A 24,099-nucleotide genomic window follows, 5' to 3' on the forward strand; every position below is an offset into this window, starting at 1 on the left:
TGTTCTGTATTTTTGATCAAATAAATGCAGGCTAGATGAGCAGAAGAAACTTCTTTCAAAAACATTAAAAATAGTAATGTTTCCAAACTTGTGGTCTGTACTGTATATATTTCTTTATTGTGCAGTTTTGATTAACAACTTTGCAGAATGTTTACATGGAAGAATACCCATGTTACAAACTGCAAAAAATATTTTATTTTATTTTTTCGAAAAAAAACAATATGACCTGCTCTTTAAGTCCACTGATATTTTTTCAAATGAACAATAAGTTGTATGTAAATAGATAATTTATTCTAAATAATTTAAGGACATAACAAATTATGATGAGGAATTTGAATGACTGTCATTTCAGTTTGTATATATTATTGTATATAACCAGTCAAAATGCTATAATAATAATTATATATATATATTAGATTTATATTATTACTAAATATTTTACTAAATATTTAATTTAAATGTTTAAAAAAAATGTAATACCGGTAGTAATTTCTGGAATATAAATATTCTATTTTAGAAGCATATTACAATTTTTAAAACAATACATAATTAAATAATCTATTTATATAAAGTCTTTTTTAAAACCATATTTTTAATCAAAATAAACTTTTAAATATCAGCATAATTTTTAAATAATGTACTATAATAAGTGAAAAATGTATTTAGAATTTTATCAATATTCAAATAAGGAATCTGTATACAGTTCATGAATATTTTAGATGTCTATGTTATGTAATACATTTTTACATTCTATAATTTCTAGAATAAAACAAATACATCAAATGTAGCTTGTAAAACAATTTATAAACATTACAATTCTGTGAAAAATTCTACACATATTGTCAAAGCTATTTTAACAATAACTTTTGTATTATGACATTACTACATACATTTTTTATTAAAACATTTTACATGTCAGTGTCATTTTTCAATCATGTATTAAAATAAAAAACATTATTTCATTAATTAGAAAATTTATTTACATAACAGTAATATTTTTGGGAATAAAAAGTTCTTTAGTTTTCTCAAATTCTAAAAATAAAAATTTCATTTATTTTTGTGTAACTTGTGTCTTCTCTAATTAATATGGATCATATTCAAATCTGTGACGTATTAAAGACTCCAATTATTTGATTCTAAAGGCCCGTTCACACCAAGCACGACAACTATAAAAGATGACTATAAAAGATATAGTTTTAAAAATCGTCCTCAATATTAAAGAATAGCAGAGTCTACACTACAACTGTAATGATAAAGGCGAGGAGAATTGTTATCCTTTTCAGAAGTTTTTCCAGCTGATGAATGATACAAATATTGACAGCCAATCAGAATCCATCGTGATATAATGAGCTTGAGAATTTAAAGTGGCAGACGCACATGCTCTTAAAATAAACAGACGATATTGTTCGCTGGTGTGGACGCTAATGTTGTTATCTTTATAATTAATGTTCTTGGTGTGAACGGGGCTTTGTTCGGGTTCTCGGAGGACGACTGTGAACACACTGACCTCTGAGCTCTATTAGCACATCAATCTTCTGATCCAGGATTTGCTCAAGCTGAGTGGCGTATGATTCCACATCATAATCCACTTCCTCAGTCATCTCCAGAAGAACCTTCTCATCCTCCAGCCAGCGTATGGTCTCCTGCAACACCAAACACACAGCATGACCGCTGTACTCCATCACCAACACATTAAAGACCTCTTTAAGCAGAAACAAAATCAACATATACAGTACAGTTCAAAAGTATGGCCTCAGAATGTGTGTGTGTGTGTTCTTTTAAAAGTAACATGTTTATGTTACAGAAGATAACTGCTTTTATTCAATTACAGAAATGTCTTATAAATAGAAACAATATTATAAATTTTTTTTGACTATATAAATGCATAAGGGTACATATAACAAATTAACAAATTAATATGGTTTATATAATGCATTTAAATAAAAATGTATGAATATAAGGATACTCACAAAGATCAAGAGTGCCACGATACACATATCACGATCGTGATTTTTCGGATCGGTTTGAATATCATTACACTGCTAATGAATATGTTCCTAACACTATATACTTGTAAAGACAGATGTGAACAAGTATTTAAGACAAACTACATTTGAAAAGGATGGGTTAGGTTTTTTTAAGAAAATATTTTTCTTCAGCAAGGACACATTAAATTGTTCAAAAGTGACAGTAAAGACATTAATGTTACAAAAGATTTCCATTTCAAATAAATGCCGCTCTTTTGGACTTTATATACTGTACATCAAAAAATCCTAAAATATGAAGCAGCACAACTGTTTTCAACATTGATAATAATCAGAAATGTTTCTAGAGCAACAAATCAGCATTTCAGAATGATTTCTGAAGGATCATGTGACACTTAAGACATTTTACAAAGTTAAGTACTGTATATTCAGAAGTATTTTCTCTGAAAACGATTTGAAAGACATTTGAAGGGAGTTTAAAGGTGCATTAAGTGATTCCTGATCTTTGAAAACAAACCAACCTCTACCCAAAAGAATCACACTCCTATCTTGATAGCTCCACCCCCAGATTTACAAACATGTTATTCAACACAGGCACCTCCCCCATCAATACTGGACACGCCCCTTACTGATGATTGGCTACAAATGTGTTTTGGTCAGCGTTTCTCAGAAATCACTTACTGCACCTTTAATGACACATACGCCTGTTGTAAGGTTCTCCTCTTTGTGGACAAGAACACACACCTGAAACACGGCGCGGTGGTCCTCCAGAACCTGCTCCTCCATCTCCACCAGCTGAGACACCACCTCATGGAAGTTGAAGAGCTGCGGGGACACTTCCTCTTCCTGTGCACAACATCAACATAACGTCAGGTTTTCATACCAGCCCAAACAAGCTGAGGTTTGAGGGTAGAGCCTTACGTTTTGTTCACAGAGTAGCTTGAGATCGTCTCTCTGAGGAGAGCTGCCCACTCCCCACTGCGCCTCCAACACGTCCAGCTGACTGACCGAGTGTCCGGCGGACCGCCCCTCCATCACAGCAATGGGGTCAATGCTCAGCTCCTTCACCCTACGGTCACAGACAGTGCCTCAATTCATCACAGCCAACATGTAACAGCATTTATAATGGAACAAACCAACAGAGATGGGAAATGTTAGATAAACATGTTAAACATGCAGCATGATAATGAAGGACTCCATCTGCTCTATAAAGGCACAAGCAAACACAAACCAACATGTTAGTGCAGCTCCAATGCAAAACCATTAATGAAAACGGAACAAAAACCATGCGTTAAGTCTAGACACAAAATAGAAATGTTAAATATATAAATGTCACATGTAAATATTTCTTAATATAACTGCTCTATAAACAGTTATATATAAACAGTCTTAAAACATCTAAAAAATATTCTATAAAGATACAATATATTTGAGAAAACGTTACAAATTATTAATATAGCTAAAAAAAATTAATAAATTATAAAATGTGTGTGTGTGTGTGAATATATATATATATATATATATATATATATATATATATATATATATATATATATATATATATATATATATATATATAGCATAGCACACGTTATCAAAATAATTTGCATATATATAAACAATATATAAAATAAAAAAAATGATATAAAGTTTATAAATACAAAGGTACTATATAAATGATTATAAATAATTTCAGAATTTTCTAAGTAATTTAAAGGAGAAAATATTGAACATTTATGAATAGGTCCATGAATCTAGAATCCATAATAATAAACCACAGTGAAAGCATGAGGTATGTAAAACACAATAAACCACAGAGATGGGAAATGTTAGATAAACATGTTAAACATGCAGCATGATAATGACGGACTCCATCTGCTCTGTAAGGCACAAGCAAACACAAACCAACATGTTAGTGCAGCTGCAATGCAAAACCATTAATGAAATAGAAAGGCAATGGAAAAAAGAAGCGTGGCTGTAAAGTAGGAAAAATGGACTCAAAAAATGAGGGAACAAAACGTAACATGAGGCACATGAACTGTAACGGAAAAGAATCCTTAGAAACACAGCACTCGTATGGAGGCTCTGTCTGAAGTGAGACAGGCTTGAAACTGGAAAATGGCGAGACCTGCTGGGTGAGGTAGCAAAGTCATCGTACTCATAAGTAGGAGAGAGCTCGGAGCGCCCGCCGCCCCCCTGAGAGAAGGGGATGTCGGAGGGACTGATCCCAAACTCCTTCACTCTGAAGACAGGACGACAGACGGCCAGTGAGACGGGAATATGCACATAACAATATACATTATAAAAATACAGAGTCTAGAATGAATATGGTTTCAATTCTAATAATATTCATGTAAATGTGTTCATTTTTACAAAAATAGTATTTCCACATAGAATGTGTGTATACATCCATATACAGACATATTGTTTTTTTTATTGTTTTTAAATTCTTGTGAAAAATATGCATATAATTAATCTAATTTTTTTTACATAAGAGTATAAATACATTAAGGTAAATACTGTACATGATTATACGTAATTTTTGGAATTTTACTAATAAATAATAATGTTGTACATTAGGAATTTAATGTAAATATAATAAAGTGTGCATAATATAATTGATTTTCTATATTCAAAATGATTCTGTAAATATACATATTCTATTCTTACATGCATATTACAATACTTAAAGCTTTATTTTTTTTTTTATCTGGATGTCACTGTCTGATTACTTGCATTAGAAACCTTGAAATAAACAGGGTAATAAATAAAGATCTGAGCAGCTGATATCTAGATACAGTGAAGGGCTTTATTCTGTAACAGCAGCTGCGGTGTCTGCTGGGCTCACATCCGTACCTGTTGGCGTATCTCAAAGTGTTCAATGTGTTTTCACATGATGCCATTCCAGGAGAGACTGTAGCGATCTAATCACAGAAGATCAAACACATTTAAATCATTACCACACACACACTACATACGCATATATGAATATAATAACAGTGTTCTTACCATGCATGTTCTAGAGTTTTCTCCGATGAAGGAATCTCTTAAGACCTGTGTGAGTTTACTGGCTCGAAATGGAGTATGTGGCTTGTTTCGTCCCAAAGCCCTGATGCACTCCTGTCACAAGCAAACAATAAATCAAGCCAGATAGGGACAGGATAATGCATTTTCTCAATTCACAGGTGTGGAACATCAAAATATGGGCAAATCAAGCCGTGTGTGATGGTTTGAAGCACAAACCTTCAGCGCCAGGAGACTTTTGTTGATCTCGGCGCCCTCGAGACGTGTCTGTCGGTCAGCGCTGGACGTGTCCGCCCCTCGCTCATTCCCTGCCAGGTCAATGAGAGAGAATTTACCATGCATTTTGCCCCTCCTGCGGAGGATAATCTGAAACACGGCGTGACTGCGGGACGAGTGAGCGTTAGCCGAGGTCTGTCCAGACGTCCTGAGGAAAAGCACACACAAAGCTTGATTAATACCAATTGTTTTTAACATTGTGTCACTGAAGTATTTTAGATTATTACAATAACTTCAGAATTTTAGAAATTATTAATTTAACAATTAAAATAAATAATTTGAGCATGTATATAAATAAATATATAAAATGTAATTATTATATACAATATTTTTTTTTTTTTTACAAACATGTTACAATTAGGGATGTAACGATTAACTGCGAGCCAGTTGAAAATCGATTTAAATATGTGACGACTGAAATCAGTTGAGATGCTAAACAAATCTTTATTCAATTAGTGGCAGGAGTTTATATGAATGTATTTTTTCTTTTCATCTTGCCTCTGTATAATGCATATTAAAGTTAATAAATGCAGCGCTGCTTTGTTTACAACGTAATCAAGGAAACGCTTTAAGCGCCACCTGCTGGCAAAGGGTGAATATGCGTCACGTTCAGCTCATCTACTGTTTCTGTTTCATGCACATATTTTTTACTTATAGTTTTACAAAACCGAAAAAGTCAAATCATTCTGTTTTTGCGAAATTAACTAATTTATATTAAAACTGCTCATGTTCCACGTATGCAGCATGTTTTTTTGGATCATGATCAAAATGCAGGGGTTGCCTCTAATTTTAAATGGAAAGAGCCCAGAAAAAGCCTTATTTTGTTTATATGAAGATATTTGTTTCATTTGTGTTTCTTATTTATTTGACTTGGGACTTGTTTTAAAATTTCAATTTAGATTTTTTTATTTACATTTACATTCTATTTAAAGTTTGTTATTTAGAAGACACTTTTATCCAAAGCGATTTACTAATGAGGAAAATAGAAGCAATCAAAACCAACAAAAGAGCAACAATATGCAAGTATTATATTAGTGTATTATTATAGTATATTTTAATTTCACAAAGAAACGTGCGGCATTTTTCCAAGCAGTAATAAAAGGTCACATTTAATTTATGATTTGTCTTAAATCTAATTTGATTAAAAAATACTGTATTTTTTAATTCTTGGGACTGGTGGCACCTGCAGCTGTTGCCCATCTCGATGAGTTTGAGCACGTCCTCTGTGCACTTGACCTCTCGCTCCTGAAGTCCGACCACCTGAACCTGCTGCTTCCCGTCTTCAAGAACTCGCAGCTTCGCCTTCCTGTTCAGCAGGTCAAACACCTGCAAAGACCAACTGCAACTGACTTCAAGCACTTCAAGAACAAATTAACTCATTAGGAAACTCGCCTCCCGCCGTAGATTTGAAAAAAAAAACATACACCTAAATATCTAACTAAATTAAATAAAGTTGAAGAACTAAAAATATAAAAACTAAAAGAGTAAAAGTAAAAGTTAATTCTAAATATTAATAAATATGACTGTACAAGTAATAATATTTAATAAAAAAAATATATATATAAAACATTAAATGTATAACTAAACAAAAAAATTACTAATCTAAATTGAAAATACATATAAATATAAAAGCGTATTCAAAATATTAAAAAATACTATAATATTATATTACTATAATAGTATTTAAATAATACGACAATTTTTATAATAATAACAATAGTGAACATTATCATATTTTTCATTAACTCATTTATTACATTCATTAATAATGTGGACCACAGAACTTGCCTTCCCGCTGTAGATTTCAAAGAACGTCGCGTACACCTGAAGATCCAGCTTCTTGTAGTTTGGTTTTTTTAACATGAGAAAAACATCCCGTGCTGAGAGAAAAGAAGCACAGTCAGATGTATGAAAACGACCACTCAATATTTGAACAGAAAAACAGCGTGTCAGACACACACCAGCGAGAGCGTAGATCCCTTTAGAGCAATCCTGGTTCTTCCCTGAAAAATCTCCTCCCATGGTCTGGAATGAAGGGAAAATCGAATATGAGAAATAAATGATCCTCAGGGAAGATCAGTTCCTGTAATGTGAGGTCATCAGCTTACATGAGTTTTCCCGCTGCCCGTCTGACCGTAAGCAAAACAAGTGGCCATTCCTCTCTCAAATATGGTCTCCACCAGCGGCCGAGCGGTGAACCTGAAACACATCACACACACGGAGACTTCACTTTATATGAGAACATTATAAAAAATTCTAATAAAAAGAAAAGACGATATGAGGTCTTTTTACTCATTTATCTCTGATCTTATTATTCATAAATATGCATTATTCTAATTAAGAAATTATACTTTTATTTGTCTCTAAAATATATTTTCTTGTTACCAAGGCTGTGTAGGCAGAGAAAACAATATTATCAAATTAGAACACATTCCTTTTTTCAGAAAAACTTGCATTTCATATTCTTTATAAAAATATGATTTTTTTTAATTGTTAATTTATTTAGTGCAAGACTGAACACAAAATTTATATTTTTTTATATATTTGTCACTTTGCACAGTGCAAGACAAATTGTACAAATAATATATATATATATATATATATATATATATATATATATATATATATATATATATATATATATATATATATATATATATATATATATATATATATCATCATAGGCAAGTCTCAGTGGTAATGCACCGTCTTCAGGGCCGGATTAAGACCAAATTTGGCCTGATGAGGCAGCGCAAAAAAGGCCTATTTTTTCTCTGCATTGGTGCATGTGCATTCGACACTTAAGCGCCAGCATGCTTAGCATTTCCTGCCTAACTGAGGACTGCAGCTATCCTTTGATTATTCCCAACTTTGAGAAGCTCTGCTCGCCGATGGCATTGGACATCATCATGCAAAGATAGATGTGCAACCCAATTTCGACATTTGGAAATGTCTGAGAAAGATTTAACGATGACAAAAGCTTGTAAAAAAGCTCTGCTGATTTGTTCACAGTCACCGGTTTCTGAGTGTGCATGAATGCTGAAAACTCTATCAGCTAATTTTGACCGATTAATAATCAGTTAAACGGATTAAAAGGTCATTTATTTATTTTCAGTAAATTATCAAAATATTTAAAAAGGTTTGCTGCATGGTTAAAATACGCTACGCGTAAATATATATATATATATATATATATATATATATATATATATATATATATATATATATATATATATATATATATATATATATATATTTATATATTAAAAACTTATCCTTTTTTTAGAGAGAAAAAAAAAAGATTCTTTCATTCAGAAATAGACAAAATGCAGACACAAAATGTTCACAAACATTAGGCTATAATAAACACTGTTAACAAAGGCTATTTTTTAATAATCATTTGTCATTCAAATACATTGTGAATACGGAAACATTTGATTTCATGTTGAATGAGACCCAACGTTGGTTTGAGTTTCGTTTTAACAAATGAATTCATTTTGGTTTGTCGTTAATATGCTATGGCGTCTTATATTTTTAATTCCTGTTCTTTTCTAAATACTGTTAATTGAATTGATTTGTTGTGGAGTGAGGGGAACTGAAATTTACCGTAAAGCTTCTCAAATTTACCGTAAGCTGAACAATTTTTATTTGCTATATTAACCTCAAAGTAATTCTTAGAATAAAATTTGGAGTCTGACTTTCGGATGCAAATACAGTGTTACTTATTATACAGTAACTATTACTCTATATCCTTTGCACTGTGACGTTACTGACTAGGGATGTTAATTTCGGTTATTTTTCCTAACCAACAACCGTTAACTGACAAGATTATTTTAAATAATAATAACTGAAAGTTCAAACGCTATATAATAAATAACATTTTAGCATCATGATACGTCGGGAACATGGAAACATTTGGATTCGTGCCGAATGAGAGAGGTAGGCATCAGCTTCACCTTAAATTAGCTTGTTTTTGGATTGAAGTTTTCATAGCCTAAACTTTAGAGGATTTGTTTTGGAGAGAAACTAATAACTGTTTTTATAATGTTTGTAAACATTTAACTTTAGACTAGTTACAGGCATTTTAGCCTTCATTATTTCGGCATTATTTTAACAATGCAGCAAAGATTTTTAAATATCTCAAAAATAGTTTGATGTCTTTAAAGTGTTGATAGATTTTTTATTTTTTTGTAAGTATCTTACATTTGGCCAAAATCTAGAGAAGATTATGCTGTAGCTATTGGCTGTGACTAAGCGTTAGATCTCAATTTTTTTCTTTTTGAGTAAAGAAAACACTATACTTTATTATTATTGTAGTATTATTATTATTAGGCAAATTATATATATATATTTTTTTTAAATAATGTTATTAACCATTTTTTCTTCCACCCGAACCGGTTTCAGAACGGTGATTCTGAAAAAAATGATAATATTTTTATAAATAAAAAAATAATAATAATAATATTCGGAACGGTAATAATATTCAAGGAATGCAGAACAGAAACGTTAAAATATCGATTCTGCTCGGAGTGAACTGATTGAAAAAAAATTTTTGTCTTCAAGCCCTGATATATATATATATATATATATATATATATATATATATATATATATATAAAATATTTTTTATGTTAATTTATTTTATATTTGTTACTTTGTACAGTGTGAAACTGAAAAAAATATTTTGATATATATATATAAATATTAGGGCCGGGACTCGATTAAAAAAATTAATCTAATTAATTAGAGGCTTTGTAATTAATTAATCGATATTAATCGCATTTTAATCGCAGATAAATATTTGACCTGAGAACAGTGAGAAGTAATTTTTTTTTCACATGGATTTATAGTAGGCCACTGAATAATGACTGAATACATAAGCTTAAGCAAAAAAATATTGTTCATTTTTGTTCAACCAAGTCTGGCAGACCAGTGCAATTTTTGCCATGAAGTGTAGCAATAGCATATTTAGAAATAGTAAATTTCAGAAATTCAGGAAGCTTATAGGTGCTGGAACCTGGAACACCTAAAGTGTTTTTTTAAGTAAAACACAATACTGTCAATTACAGTCAGAACATTAGAAACACTGACTATTAGAAAATCTCTCTCTGTTGCTTCAGAGGCCATAACATACTAAGTCCAACTCTCAATAACCTTGGCCAAAACAATAAAGAGTTCAACATAAACTGTTGCACCAACAAAATAATACATAGTTCAACATAAAGTGTAAAGTCCACGCTAGCTGCTATATGTTTTGCGTTTAGGTGATACTTGAGGCTCGATGTGCTGCTGCGGTGATATGCGAACGCTAGTTTGTGCTTCAGTATAATCGGTCCGCCAAAACTCATCCAGTGAGAAACGTTCCGCGGTGCAAAAATAATTTATTAAAAATGCGTAAAAAATTTTTCTGTAATTAATTAATCTTAGTTAACGCATTATTTTTTGTGTAATTAATTAATCTCAATTAACGCGTTAAAGTCCCATCCCTAATATATATATATATATATATATATATATATATATATATATATATAATCAGGGCAGAATCGATATTTTAACGCTTCTGTTCTGCATCCTCGGATATTATTACCATTCCGAACACCGGTAATATATATATATATATATATATTTTTTAAATACATTTTTTTTTCAGAATTTGTAATATTTAATATTATTTGTTACTTTTTCCAGTGTGAGACTGAACAGGTTATTTGTCTCTCTCTCTCGTCTTTTATTTTTGATTATTTCTCTGTAAAAAACAAACACCTGACCTGTACACCATTTCGTTTGTCGAGTTGTCGTCGAAAGCGTAATCGAAGCGGAACGTCTGGTTCTCCAGGTATCTGGTTAAATCCACTTTCTGCTTGGGCTCGTGGACCATGACCACGTCTTTACTGGGGATGGTGATGACGTCCAGATCCTTCATGGTCAGCTCTGAGAGTCAACACACATGATGAGCTGCATCACAAACAACACCAACACTGACAATACAGAATCAAAAAATCTTATCCTTACCTTTCTTGTTCAGTGGCCGCGTCCGCACACACACACATATCCTGTGGTCCTCAATCTGAGAAGAAGTACTTATTATTAAGACACATCTATTATAATAACAACATCTAACACAGCTAATGCTTCACATGGAGATGAAATAACAGTGGGAGCACATCACGGTTATGATGCAGTTCTTCACCAGATCTGCAGTGGTCAGCGGCCTGTAGTCCAAACTCGCTCTGAAGTCTCGGATCATGCACAAGATTTCATAATTAGGGATTGTGGCTTCGACCTCCTGTGTAATAAAAAAAATTCTCAGTTAACACTGCAAGAGCTTATGACATAACAACATCACCTTCTTGAGATGTTTAGTCCTCATTTTAACAGTCAGGACATTTTTATTGACTAATTAGGATTCGAAATGCACATTAATTTCATTACTAAGATGATTACTAGATGCTTTCCACTAAACAAGTAACACAGTAAGATCATGTGACCAATGTTTGAAACATCTAGGATGTGTTCAAAATGCAAATTTATTACAAAATGACCGTAGACAGTAAATAACCATATACTGCCTGATATTTCAGTAATGAAACAATTATAATAAATAAAACATATTAAATCATTTATTCTACAATTAAATGATTTATTTTAACCCTAAGATTAATTAATTTTGCAGACACCAGTGTTATGTCATTAACACAGTTTTTATTAATATTTTTAACTAGTTATTTTTACAATTTCTTTTAATTAAAATTTTATTGAAGTACTATTTGTAATTTTTTTATTTTAATTTGTATTTCTGTTTCAGGTATTTTAGCACACCAAGTAAAGCTAAATGAAAATGAGAAATGTTGCATAGTCATTTCTATTCATTATGACTAGCTGATTTATTTATTTATTTTTTGCAAAATTTTAACTGAAATTAAATAAATTTATTTCAAGTAACAAAACTGTTTTTATGATTTTATTTAACTATAAAAACACTGGCACTTGCTTTATTTCAAAGTGACTTAAAAATAAGGAACATAACATGCAATTTGTCACCAAGCCAACAATATTTAAGCATCATTTTATAATTGTAATATGCAATAAGCAACATAAATTAATGAATCACATTACAATTGCAATGCACCACACACACACACACACGTACCGTAATTCCTCAAATAAAAGCCGGGGCCTTTATTTACCTGAACTGCAGAAGGTAACAGGATTTTATTAGAGGCAGGCCTTTATTTCTAATTCCATCTGTTTGATAAGTAATTATTTTAAATTACCCATTTTAAATTAAAAGCGATAGCGTTCCAGTGGACAGAGATCATAACATTAGCACAGAATCAGTTCAGAATCAATCACCAAAAGAATCAGTTCGGTGTCAGTCTGCTTCACGCTGAATCACGCATCCGCAGTATCATCAGCTCCTCGGTTCTCGAATCGGACACGTCCGACAGAAACGGTTCTCAGTTCAGTGTACTGGTGATCTGAAAACCGATGCAACCGGTTCTTGACTCGAGAACGAGAAACGCTCTGGCAGTGGGCGTGTATGCTCCCCCCGGCCTTTATTTGTCTGTGTTGACCACGCCCCCGGCCACTATAAGAGGCCCGGCATTTATTTGACTAGTGGTTTTTATTTGAGGAATTACGGTATATATATATATATATATATATATATATATATATATATATATATATATATATATATATATATATATATATATATATATATATATTAGTGCTGTCAAAATTAGCGCGTTAACGCATTCGATTAATTTGAAATATTTAACGCGTTAAAAAAAAATAACGCAATTAACGCGGTTGCAGTTTTTTTTATTTCCAGTTGTGGCCTATGTGTGTTCAACGTGCAAAGAAATATGGATAAGACCAAGGAAGGACTTTTAGACGGAAAGTTTCAGTGTAAAACTCTGCCGGATTACTCTTCAGTCTGCCACAAGAAACATTACTCTTCATTCAGTCTGCCACAAGAAACAGCAACATTAAAATCATGAACTCAAATGTCATTGTTTAAAAAAAAAAAAAAAACAATGACTGTAACAGTGCGTAAATCAGACCTTTCTGTAACGCTAACGTTAATAAGCTTAAACGGAAATAACGAAATAATTGTGTAGCGGAGCATTTTTTGTACACAGTGCCGCGAACTGTCAATCACTCCTGTACGCGTGCGTCACTGTCCTCCTCGCAGCTGCAGCAACTTGCGCTCTCTTCATCAAGCTTTAAAACAAAAAGGGGACAAAAAGATCATATTGTCTTTGTGCATAGGCTATAGATTAATTAGATAAATGAATATCTAAATTTGTGCCTTGCCGTCTACGGTATTTGTTTAGAACTTAGAAAAAAGATGCTGCAGCCAATGAGCAGCCAGCGGGGGCTGCAGGACGACTCAACCTCTGCAGACAGTTTTTAATGTTTATCAGACAATAAATACTCAAGATTTTGCTTTAGTATAACTCACAACGAGTTTCACACACCTTCTCCGGCCACGTTGAGTTGATGACACTTAACAGTGGGAAAAGCGACACATGCGCTATTCACTTGTGTAACTTAAGGGTGAATGGGTAATGTAGTTTCTGCTCTGGGTGGGATGAATTAGGAAGCTTGCATTGTGAAGGGCGCTCTGAAAATCGGCAGTGCAGGTAAAAGATTAAAACCTCTATTAAAACAGATGTCCAAATGAGCGTACCGGTACGCTACAAGCACGTTCTGGGCGCACGGAGAGGTGGCGGTACCGGTGCATACCGGCCCATTTAAAGCACTGGCAATGACTATACTTTGGAATTTTTTTGCAGTCCACTTAGAATTCAACATGGAAATCATTTTTGTTTTTTATTGGCATTGATTGTTTTGAAATTCAAATGGTACTTACATGCCTGTGTTTTTATTTCTGTAATAAATATGGCTTTCAAGCCAACAGTTAATTTGGAGGATATTGATGGTTTATTGCAGGTATGTTGTTTACATGAGAAAATCTGTGTTACAAGTTAAACAAAAATTCCAATAAACAATCATATTTTGAATTTAAATAGTTTCTTTGTCTTGAGTTTACATTAATTATTTACATTTTACATTTACATATCCAAAAAGTTTCAGTCTTTTAATTGCGATTAATCGCGATTAATCGCGATTAATTTTAAAAAATTGTGCGATTAATTAGTTAATTTTTTTTAATCGATTGACAGCACTAATATATATATATATGCATATTAGAGGTGGGCATAGATTAATTTTTTTAATCTAGATTAATCTCACTGTGATCTTGAAATTAATCTAGATTAATCTAGATTAAAATGGCTCATTCGAATTCTGCCGACGGCATTCAGAATATGTGTGTTACCCAAATAAAATTGACAAACAGTAAAGTCTTTGAGAAGGGGTTTATCATGCTAGATGGTGCATTAGAAATGTACATCTCCTGTTTCCAAAATGCATCACAAACTGCTTGAAAAAGCTGTAAACTAATTCCACATTGCACAAGCGGGGACCCGGTGAAGGCTGTACCAGTGGGCCCTGTTTGAAATTGTCTAATTTGTATGTTCGTTTATTTCTATTTATTTGTGCTATTTACACAATGTTTAAGGTTTTTTCAAGTTTGTAGGAGTCAAGGTACAGAAACTAAATAAATATAAAAAAGCACTGGATAGTCTTCAATGTAAAAATGAAATATACAATGAAACCTACATTTATTAAGACACCTTCAACATTTCTCACATTATTACAGTTTTGCTATATATATATCAAAAAATATATCTGGTGTCTGAATAATTTTTGGTTTGACTGTTAAAACTACAAAGTAGTCAAGAGCAGTGAGTGATTTTCATTTTCTTGGATTAACATTACAGCAGCCAGACGCTAAATTAGGCGCGGTCACTTTAAGAGACGATGAACGCATCCAATATAATACACATCCCATTTTTTTCCTCAAATGTTTACTTTCACTTAAGAAATAACTGACTGTTTTTTCGAGCATAATTTCCAAAGTGGATATTTTGACATATTTCATATGTATTTGTCGGCACAAGAGCAAAAATAAGCAAATTCGATTTTTAAGTGTTTTGATCAAAACACTTGAAAACGCTTATTTTTAGCGTCTCGAGACGCCTTTCTCTACGTGAGCCCTGAACACCAGAACACCGCGAGTACTGAATCGGGCTCTTTCACATCTTGTTGTTTGTTTCAAACTGCGATTTGTATTTGTTCGTTCAGGTGCAGGAGGGACTTTGAGGAGAACTTTGCAGAAGAGAGCTCAGTTCAGTGTCGCTGTCCGTTAGACTGGCCTCAACCAGTCGTTTATATAAAATATCAAAGTGAAAGTCATCATAGCTTGCTTAGTATAGACCCAGCTCCCAACCCAACTTTGAGAATAGATTAACGGCGATATTTTTTTTATCGCCCGATAAGAGTCTCGCATTAACGCAGCACATAAACGGCGATAACGGCCTACCACTAATATATATATATATATATATATATATATATATATATATATATATATATATATATATATATATATATATATTAGGGGTGTAACGGTTCACAAAATTCACGGTTCGGTTCGATACGATACACTGATGTCACGGTTCGGTTCGGTTCGATACGTTTTAGATACAGCAAAATGTAAAAACATCTCAACTTTTCAGAATGCCGCAAGCGCACCGCGGGTCATGTGACAAGAACCAACCAATCAGCTTCATCCTTTCCCGTAACAACGTTGAGAGCTCAGCCAAGATGAAGGAACAGCTGATCATAGTTGTATATGGATTGCAATTTTGAAATAAATTCAGTAGCAGAGCTACTGCAAGCGATTTTTAGAGCTGCAAATCCATTTATCCTTCGCTGAAATTTCCGCGTCTCATGGAGAGAGCACGTCATTGTTGCTTAGCAAAGACAGACGCCTCAGGAGAAAGACGCGCTTAGCGTTTTCCATGCGTTTTTAGGCACGATATGTGAACGGCCCCTAAGGCGCTCGCTCACTCAGCACGCGCTGAAGGCTCGTTGCAAAATGTCTAATGCATTTAACAGACCAGAAATATAAGATCCTAAAATAACCAACAGGTCTGGTGTTTGGGTTGGATTCCCTGTAAGCTATAGTGTCTAAATGCTGCAGGGATAGTTTGCTGCGTGCATGTTTCTCCTTTTTTTCGTCTTTTCCCAGATAGTACTGACGCATATATCCCAGATATTCCCGCTGTTTTTTTTTTGTTTTTTTTTTTATTCCCGCTGGTGTACCCTGTCATGTTGCAGATGCGACATACCGTTGTTTTTTTATCCACCACTCTCTTGCCATCACCATTATAGCTTAAAGGGAATCCAAAGTGCACCCAAACACCAGACCTGTTGGTTATTGGAGGATCTTCTCATTTCTAGTCTGTTAAACGCATTGGCTATTTTGCAACGAGCCTTCAGCGTGTACTGAGTGAGCGAGCGCCTGCTGAGTAGCCTAACATAAACATATAAGATGGTGTTTTTTTCTTCTTCGGGAGTGTCAGGGGCGTTGCCTGTTACGTTGTTTGGGTTATTGGGCTACCTTGTTGAACGCATATCATTATATTTCTTTCTCTCTCTTTTTTTTTTTTTTTCAAATATAATTAATTACTCCAACGAACCGTTCGGTATACATAATGCGTACCGCGTACCGAACCGAAAGCGTCGTACCGAACGGTTCAATACGAATACGCGTATCGTTACACCCCTAATATATATATATATAATATGCATTAAGGAACACTAAAAGTTTCAAATAGCAGTATGCTACATTGTTGTGATGACACTAGTGTTCCAGTGTTTTCTGTCACCTGCGCTTTTTTCTCTCTCAGCTCCTGCTGCTGCAATCGTCTCTTCTCCCGCTTCTCTTGAAGTTTCTCCACTTCCTTCACGCAGTTGGACTTCCTGCGAGCTGCAGACACAAACAGAAAACTGTAACTCTACCAGAAAATATTATTACAATTTAAAATAACTGTTTTCCATTTAAAAAAAATTCCTCCAGTCTTCGGTGTCACATGATCTTCAGAAATCATTACAATATACTGATTTGCTGCTTTAGAAAAAATTCTGGTTATCATCAATGTTGAAAACAGTTGTGCTGCTCCATATTTTAGTGAAAAACAACTTCTGTTTTCTTATTCTTTGATGACAGAAAGTTTAAAAGAACATTAATTTGAAATAGAAATCTTTTGTAGCATTATAAATGTCTTTTACTTCACTTTAATGCATTACTGCTGAATAAAAGCATTAAATGTTTACTGCCCCCAAACATTAGGATAGTATTGTGTGTGTTGTATAACAGCTGGTGAGGTGTTGTGGTACCGTTCTGCTGCTGCTGCAGGGTCTGGTGTTGGATGGGTGGAGGCGGGACGGGTGCTGATGGAGGCGCTTCGGTCTGTTGGCTCGGCCGCGCTCGAGTCGTACCTACAGTGACTGAATAATAGAGATCACATCACTCACCACAAAATTCTGCAATAGCACAAAAGGAAATATGGGAATAATGTTGCGATCAATACTTGTAATAAATGAAAACTCTTCTGTGACATCAACTTCATGAAGAACATCCTGGGATGAAGAAGAACTTGAACCCGTTAAGAAAAAAAAATGTATCTATGAAACTTTTTTCATTTACTGAAAACGCTGAAATAAAATCAAAATATAAATACTTAAAGATTTTATAGAAGATATGTCTTATTTAATATTAGAAATATTAGATATAATATAAAATTCTTGACTTGTCATCTAACTGAACTAAAATAAATGTAAGATTAAATACTAAAATAACTAAAGCTTAAAGTTTACCCAAAAATGAAAATGATGTCATTAATGACTCACCCTCATGTCGTTCCAAACCCGTAAGACCTCCGTTCATCTTCGGAACACAGTTTAAGATATTTTAGGTTTAGTCAGAGAGCTCTCAGTCCCTCCATTGAAGCTGTGTGTACGGTCTACTGTCCACGTCCAGAAAGGTAAGAAAAACATCATCAAAGTAGTCCATGTGACATCAGAGGATTAGTTAGAATTTGTTGAAGCATCGAAAATACATTTTGGTCCAAAAATAACAAAAACTACGACATTATTCAGCATGGTCTTCTCTTCCGTGTCTGTTGTGAACGCGACTGCTGTGACTGTTGATGTACGACGATGCTGACGTGTTTTCCGGTGCGCCCAATAACAAAGAAAACACATCAGCAGCGTCACTGCAGTCTTGTGAACGCGCTCACAACAGATCTGGAAGAGAAGACATTGCTCAATAAAGTCATAGTTTTTGTTATTTTTGGACCAAAATGTATTTTCAATGCTTCAAAATATTCTAACTGATCCTCTGATGTCACATGGTCTACTTTGATGATGTTTTCTTACCTTTCTGGACGTGGACAGTATACCGTACACACAGCTTCAATGGAGGGACTGAGAGCTCTCGGACTAAATCTAAAATATCTTAAACTGTGTTCTGAAGATTCTTACGGGTTTGGAACGACATGAGGGTGAGTAATTAATGACATAATTTTAATTGTTGGGTGAACTAACCCTTTAAAAGCTAAATAGAAATAATCAAAGTAATAAAGTAACACTGATTTCAGGCCTTTACATCAAAATTAGGGCTGGGCGATATGGCCAAAAAAAGTCACAATAAAATTTTTTACATCAGTCGATAACGATAATTATCACGATAAATGTCAAACCTTTATTTCTTTCAAGTTTAAAGCATTTAGTTTTTTTGTCAAAACATGATTAACACTTGCCAAACAGGTGAACATCTCACAAATTAGTTATTATATTAAAAACATTTATAAAAAAATTTTTTTTACATCAAAGTATGCATGAGTATATTAATAGATAAAGGTTTAATGACTTCGATGGCACGATGCAGATATAAATATTTTAATTAGCAAAAACAGTAACATCTGTAAAAATTGTAACCTCATATTTATACAGTAGAATTTAAGACTTGTTTGAGTTTTATTAAAATTAACCATTTGTCAACCATAGCATCACACCATTAGATCATGATTACCAAATGTAAAACCACGTATAGTACCAAGGCAGAATGCAAATATATGGTTTCTATGGTATAAACATAGGTTTCCTGGCTCAGTGGTAGAGCATTGCGTTATCAGCGCAAAAGGTAGTGGGTTCAATTCCCAGGGAACACACAAAAAAAAAAAATTGTAATCCTGATTGCAATGTAAGTCACCTTGGATAAAAGCGTTTGCTAAATGCATAAATGTAAATAAACTGTAGCCTAAATTAATTTAGTAAATACAAATGCTAGAGCATAATATTACATGTAAAAGTCTTCTGACGGGAAGTCACGGGGCACAGTTTTTCTCGTGTTTGTCAGTTCTGCTGAGAAAAATCAGAAGTGGCTTTAAACCAGCTCATATATGTTCTTCACTGAATTCAAGATCTTCTTGCTGGATCTCAGAGCGTTCGGCGAGTAAACGCATCTGCTCAAGCTGCACTTTAAACCGAGCTCATAACTGGTCTGTGTGGCACTGATAAAGCAGTTTCATTATTTTTCTATCCAAGGAAAAATATATTGTGACAATTATTGTTATCGTTTTATCACCCAGTGCTAATCAATATATTTAAAAATCCTCAGAAACTTGACATGACTAGAGGAGATAATTAACAGCACTAGTTTTGATACCTCGATTATCCCTCGCAGGCATTTCATTTTTCGGTGGCGCTACTGTCCGACGATTCTGCAAATGATGAATCCAAGAAAATAAACATACTTCATAAAATCCAATCCAGCAAAAATATGCATCTACACAATAAAAACATTCAAAGTCAACCTATGCCACATTATAAAATATATATATATATATATATATATATATATATATATATATATATATATATATATATATATATATATATATATATATATATATATATATATATTTACTAGTTTTTACATTTATATAGAAATTTACCATAGTAGTTTTATAATCCATTAAATAGAAAAAAAGTCAAAACTACTATTATCACTAATAATAAATTAGTAACTAGTTACATTTATATAATATACAACATAATATAAATATTATAGAAAAACAAGGGCTTATGGGTAATCTCCCAAAGCAGGATGCCACAAAGCAAGTTTTTTTTTATTGTTTGTTTATTTTATGACTAGAAATGACCCAGTCTGTATTGATTTCACTGTAAAAACTGATAACAGTATTTTATGACTCCTGTCTAGAAATCCATCTGAGCAGTTATAAAAGCAATATTGAGCGTGCTCCAATCATCTGTCTGTCTGGTGCTGTGCTCGTTCCTCCTCTTGAATACGTTTATTAACGTGTAGCGAAACGGACACAGACCTTGTTCGGGGGAATCTTGTTGATTTTGATGGCACTGGACACGGGCGGCGGAGGGGTCTCAGGACTTTGTGGGATTTCCTCTTCAGGTGCAACATCTGGATTTAGTGCAAATATGCTCTCCAGATCGATCTGTTCATGGAGAAAGAGAACGAGAGCATCAGGCTGCCAGTTTCAAAAGCACTTCTACTCACGAGCGCACCGGATTTTCCACAGTTGTAAAAGCTGCTAAAAATAATCATCCCACAGGACACAAAACGAGATCTCTGCATCTCAGCTGTTTCTCCTGGACAGCAATGAGATGAAATAGAGACTCCTATAAAGATCAGAAAGTGCGCTCAAGATTTGCCTCTGAGATCTCAATATGAACTCAAAGATTTCTCATCAAACTCTTTCAGGACCAAATGATCTGAGCAGCCATCCACATTCATTTCACCCCTGTATTTCTCATGAGGACTGATTTGAGAAACATCTACGATTAAGTTGATAGCTGGCGATGAAAGAGTAACATGTGACCAATAATACCTTTCTCTAGGTTTTTATATTCCATGCACAGTATTTAATAAAACTAAAGACTGTTAAACCTGGAAGAGGTACAAAAGCTGCTTCAGAATAAATCTCCCTTGATTCTGACACATTACTGTTGTATCTGTGTGTCTCTATTAGAGATGTGCAACTACAAAGACAAATAACCATGAATGAAACATACAAGCTTTTGTCTTTAGTGCATTATGCCAATATGAAGGACATACTGAATATGACTATCAGACATTCACCTCTTTGCCTTTTGTGTCTCCGTTTTCAATCCACTCCACCGTTACGCTCTCATTGTCTTCATTCAGTGACGTCACCATGGCCTGGTGGATTCTTCCTGAAATACATAATAAAACAACGCTTTACTGCAAATCTGCAGCTCTATGATAGCCTTAAAATAATGGAGCTACAGCAATGAATAGTATCAAAGGAAAGCATAATTAAATATTCCAGCCAATCATAACAAGGTACTCTTAATCATATAAGTCCATGAGATTGTGAATGAAAACTTACATGATAAACAATGCTAAATAAATGTACTTTAAAACAAATTGTAGGGCCTAAATTTGCTTTCCATATAACTCTACCATAGCCTCATCAGCTTTAACATTTAGGCCACTGGTTAATCCATTGATTCATGTATGAACAGTTCTCCCAAAAATTAAAATTGGGATTTGGAGAAATTTGGAGAAATGTAGAGTTACATCACTTGCTCACCAGTGAATCCTCTGCAGTGAATGGGTGCCGTCAGAATGAGAGTCCAAACAACTGATAAAAACATCACAATAATCCAAAAGTAATCCACAGCACTCCACTCCATCAGTTAACATCTTGTGAATGAAAAGCTGCATGTAAGAAACAAATCCATCTTTAAGGCGCTGTAACTTTAAACCATCACTTTTCTCCAAAATACGAGTTCATAATCCATAATAACACTTCCTCAGGTGAAAAAGTCCATCTCCTGTTGTCCCTTCACATCAAAATCCACCCACTTATTTGTTCAGAGCTGTTCTGGCTTGTAAACAGTGCTTGATCTGTGCATATTTCTCTCCTGATTCAGATGAGAGGACTTTTTCATTGGAGAAAACAATATTATGGATAGAGGACTCGTATTTTAGCTGGAAGCAACAGTTTTAAGTTAAAAGCATCTTAAAGGATTTGTTTCTTACAAACATGCAGATTTTTGACTTGACAAGACATTAACTGATATTTTTATCAGCTGTTTGGAGTCTCATTCTGACGGCACCCATTCACTGCAGAGGATCCATTGGTAAGCAAGTAAAGAAAAACTCATCTACAACTTGGGTGGCCTGAGGGTGAGTACATTTTAATTTTTTTGTGAACTATTGAAAGAACTATGAAAAAAAACTAACAGTAGCTTTCTAGTTTTTTTGTATTCAATCGCTTTTCTTTTCATTTATTTTATTTATTCTAAATGTAAATGTAACTATTTCTTTAAATGCTCAAACCTGCAACCTACCACATATAGACCCTATGCTTGCACCACTACACCTGCATTGTATTAATAATCGGTTATTATGTATAATATTTGCATTCTTTTTATTTGTTTATTTTGCGTTTATTTATAACTAACACTCTGGGCGTCTTCCTCATGGATGATGCTAACAGACTGCGAATTTATTAATGTACTATGGCGAAGGCTTGCTAATGAATATTAATAACGTACCGTGACGTTTCCCAGGGGAAGGCTTCTCTGATTGGCTGAAAGCATCACGTCAGCTAGTAGCTATTCTGATGACGTATCATGACAATCAATTCGATTCCACGCATAGACGCTCCAACACGGTTACCAAGCAACGTCAGGACGACCTCATTAATATTTATGAGTCACGCCTCCGCCATAGTAGCTTCTTAAATTCGCTAACGGGTTAGCAGCAGCATGCATCATGCAAACAGGCGATACAAAGGCGTGCCGTCCGAGGACGGAAAGGCGTTGAATGATAATGCAAAGGCATTGACTGTTTTGTGCACCGGATGTCTTGCGTTAAACGGATTAAACAAAGATGATGTCTTGACAAACTGCATCTCAGGCAGCCTGATAAACGAGCTGCTGCTGGGTGTGACTCACCATCACTGCGCTTGATCTCCACATAAATGCCGATCTGGATCTTCCCGAAGACAGCTGCCATGCCTCATGTGTGTGCCAGGATCTGTGTGGATGTTTTTGAGCGGGTTTCAGGGAGAGGTTGATCAGCGGCAGCGGCGCAGCACAAACCGGGAGGAGGTCAGGGAGAGATGGATGAGCGCGCATGCGCAGAGCGCTCACACAGAATGTCACATCAGCCTCTTTTGTCTAGTTGCAGTGGACATCATCTGTCCATCAGTTTTTTTGTGTGTGTATACTTTTTATGTTGTTTCTTATGTTAATTTCTCCGGCAAGATTCTCCGTTTTTTTTACTTATTGAGATCCTGCAAAACATTTTAGAAAAAACAAAACAAACCCTTTTTTCATAAAAATTTTTTTTAATGATATTTAATTCATAAGTTTTGCTACGTCATTGGTAGAGGACATCGGGACTGATTTTTTTTTTTTTTTTTTTTACAAAAAGTAGCAAAAAGGCACCTAAAAGTTTTAATATATGCTCACTTTTTGTTGTTATTGTATAATTTTTATCTGACAATTATCTTATGTTTTGAGGGAAGAGTATTTTTTGTTGTTGTGTAATCTGTTTTCTTATTTATTTTTTATTTTATCTTATCTTTTTTCTTATTTGTTTATTTATTTTTCTATTCTTTCTTTTTTTATTTGTAATTGTTTGGTCATCCTTGAACCCCCCGCTCTTTTACTTGGCATATGTTCTGTCATACTTGTATTTTTGAATGAATGTTTAATAAAAAATTAAAATAAAAACACAAATGAAGACACAACAATTCCTTTTTAGTTTTTAGGATTATTATTATAATTTTTTTTTTTTTTTTTTACCAAACTTTGTATA

At 33.8% G+C, this 24,099-nt stretch overlaps 1 protein-coding gene across 1 annotated transcript in view; it reads right to left on the reverse strand.

Annotated features, from left to right (window-relative positions):
* LOC128020813 (kinesin-like protein KIF2A) overlaps window positions 1–23,419 on the reverse strand; it is a 28,397-nt gene extending 4,978 nt beyond the window's left edge. The window contains exons 1-20 of the mRNA XM_052607552.1: window positions 23,232–23,419; window positions 21,385–21,479; window positions 20,612–20,740; window positions 19,936–19,990; window positions 17,604–17,714; window positions 17,093–17,193; window positions 11,479–11,574; window positions 11,301–11,355; window positions 11,057–11,219; window positions 7,394–7,484; window positions 7,247–7,310; window positions 7,074–7,165; window positions 6,469–6,611; window positions 5,229–5,433; window positions 4,995–5,105; window positions 4,842–4,909; window positions 4,114–4,227; window positions 2,907–3,054; window positions 2,730–2,831; window positions 1,508–1,643 (exon numbers count right to left, since the gene is read on the reverse strand). Of these exons, the coding sequence (XP_052463512.1) occupies window positions 1,508–1,643; window positions 2,730–2,831; window positions 2,907–3,054; window positions 4,114–4,227; window positions 4,842–4,909; window positions 4,995–5,105; window positions 5,229–5,433; window positions 6,469–6,611; window positions 7,074–7,165; window positions 7,247–7,310; window positions 7,394–7,484; window positions 11,057–11,219; window positions 11,301–11,355; window positions 11,479–11,574; window positions 17,093–17,193; window positions 17,604–17,714; window positions 19,936–19,990; window positions 20,612–20,740; window positions 21,385–21,479; window positions 23,232–23,292 (2,140 nt within the window). The 5' untranslated portion in view covers window positions 23,293–23,419. The remainder of the gene's footprint in view (window positions 1–1,507; window positions 1,644–2,729; window positions 2,832–2,906; window positions 3,055–4,113; window positions 4,228–4,841; window positions 4,910–4,994; window positions 5,106–5,228; window positions 5,434–6,468; window positions 6,612–7,073; window positions 7,166–7,246; window positions 7,311–7,393; window positions 7,485–11,056; window positions 11,220–11,300; window positions 11,356–11,478; window positions 11,575–17,092; window positions 17,194–17,603; window positions 17,715–19,935; window positions 19,991–20,611; window positions 20,741–21,384; window positions 21,480–23,231) is intronic.
* Between the last annotated feature and the right edge of the window lie 680 nt (window positions 23,420–24,099).

The sequence above is a fragment of the Carassius gibelio genome, chromosome A10, assembly GCF_023724105.1.
Source record: "Carassius gibelio isolate Cgi1373 ecotype wild population from Czech Republic chromosome A10, carGib1.2-hapl.c, whole genome shotgun sequence".
NCBI lineage: Eukaryota > Metazoa > Chordata > Actinopteri > Cypriniformes > Cyprinidae > Carassius > Carassius gibelio.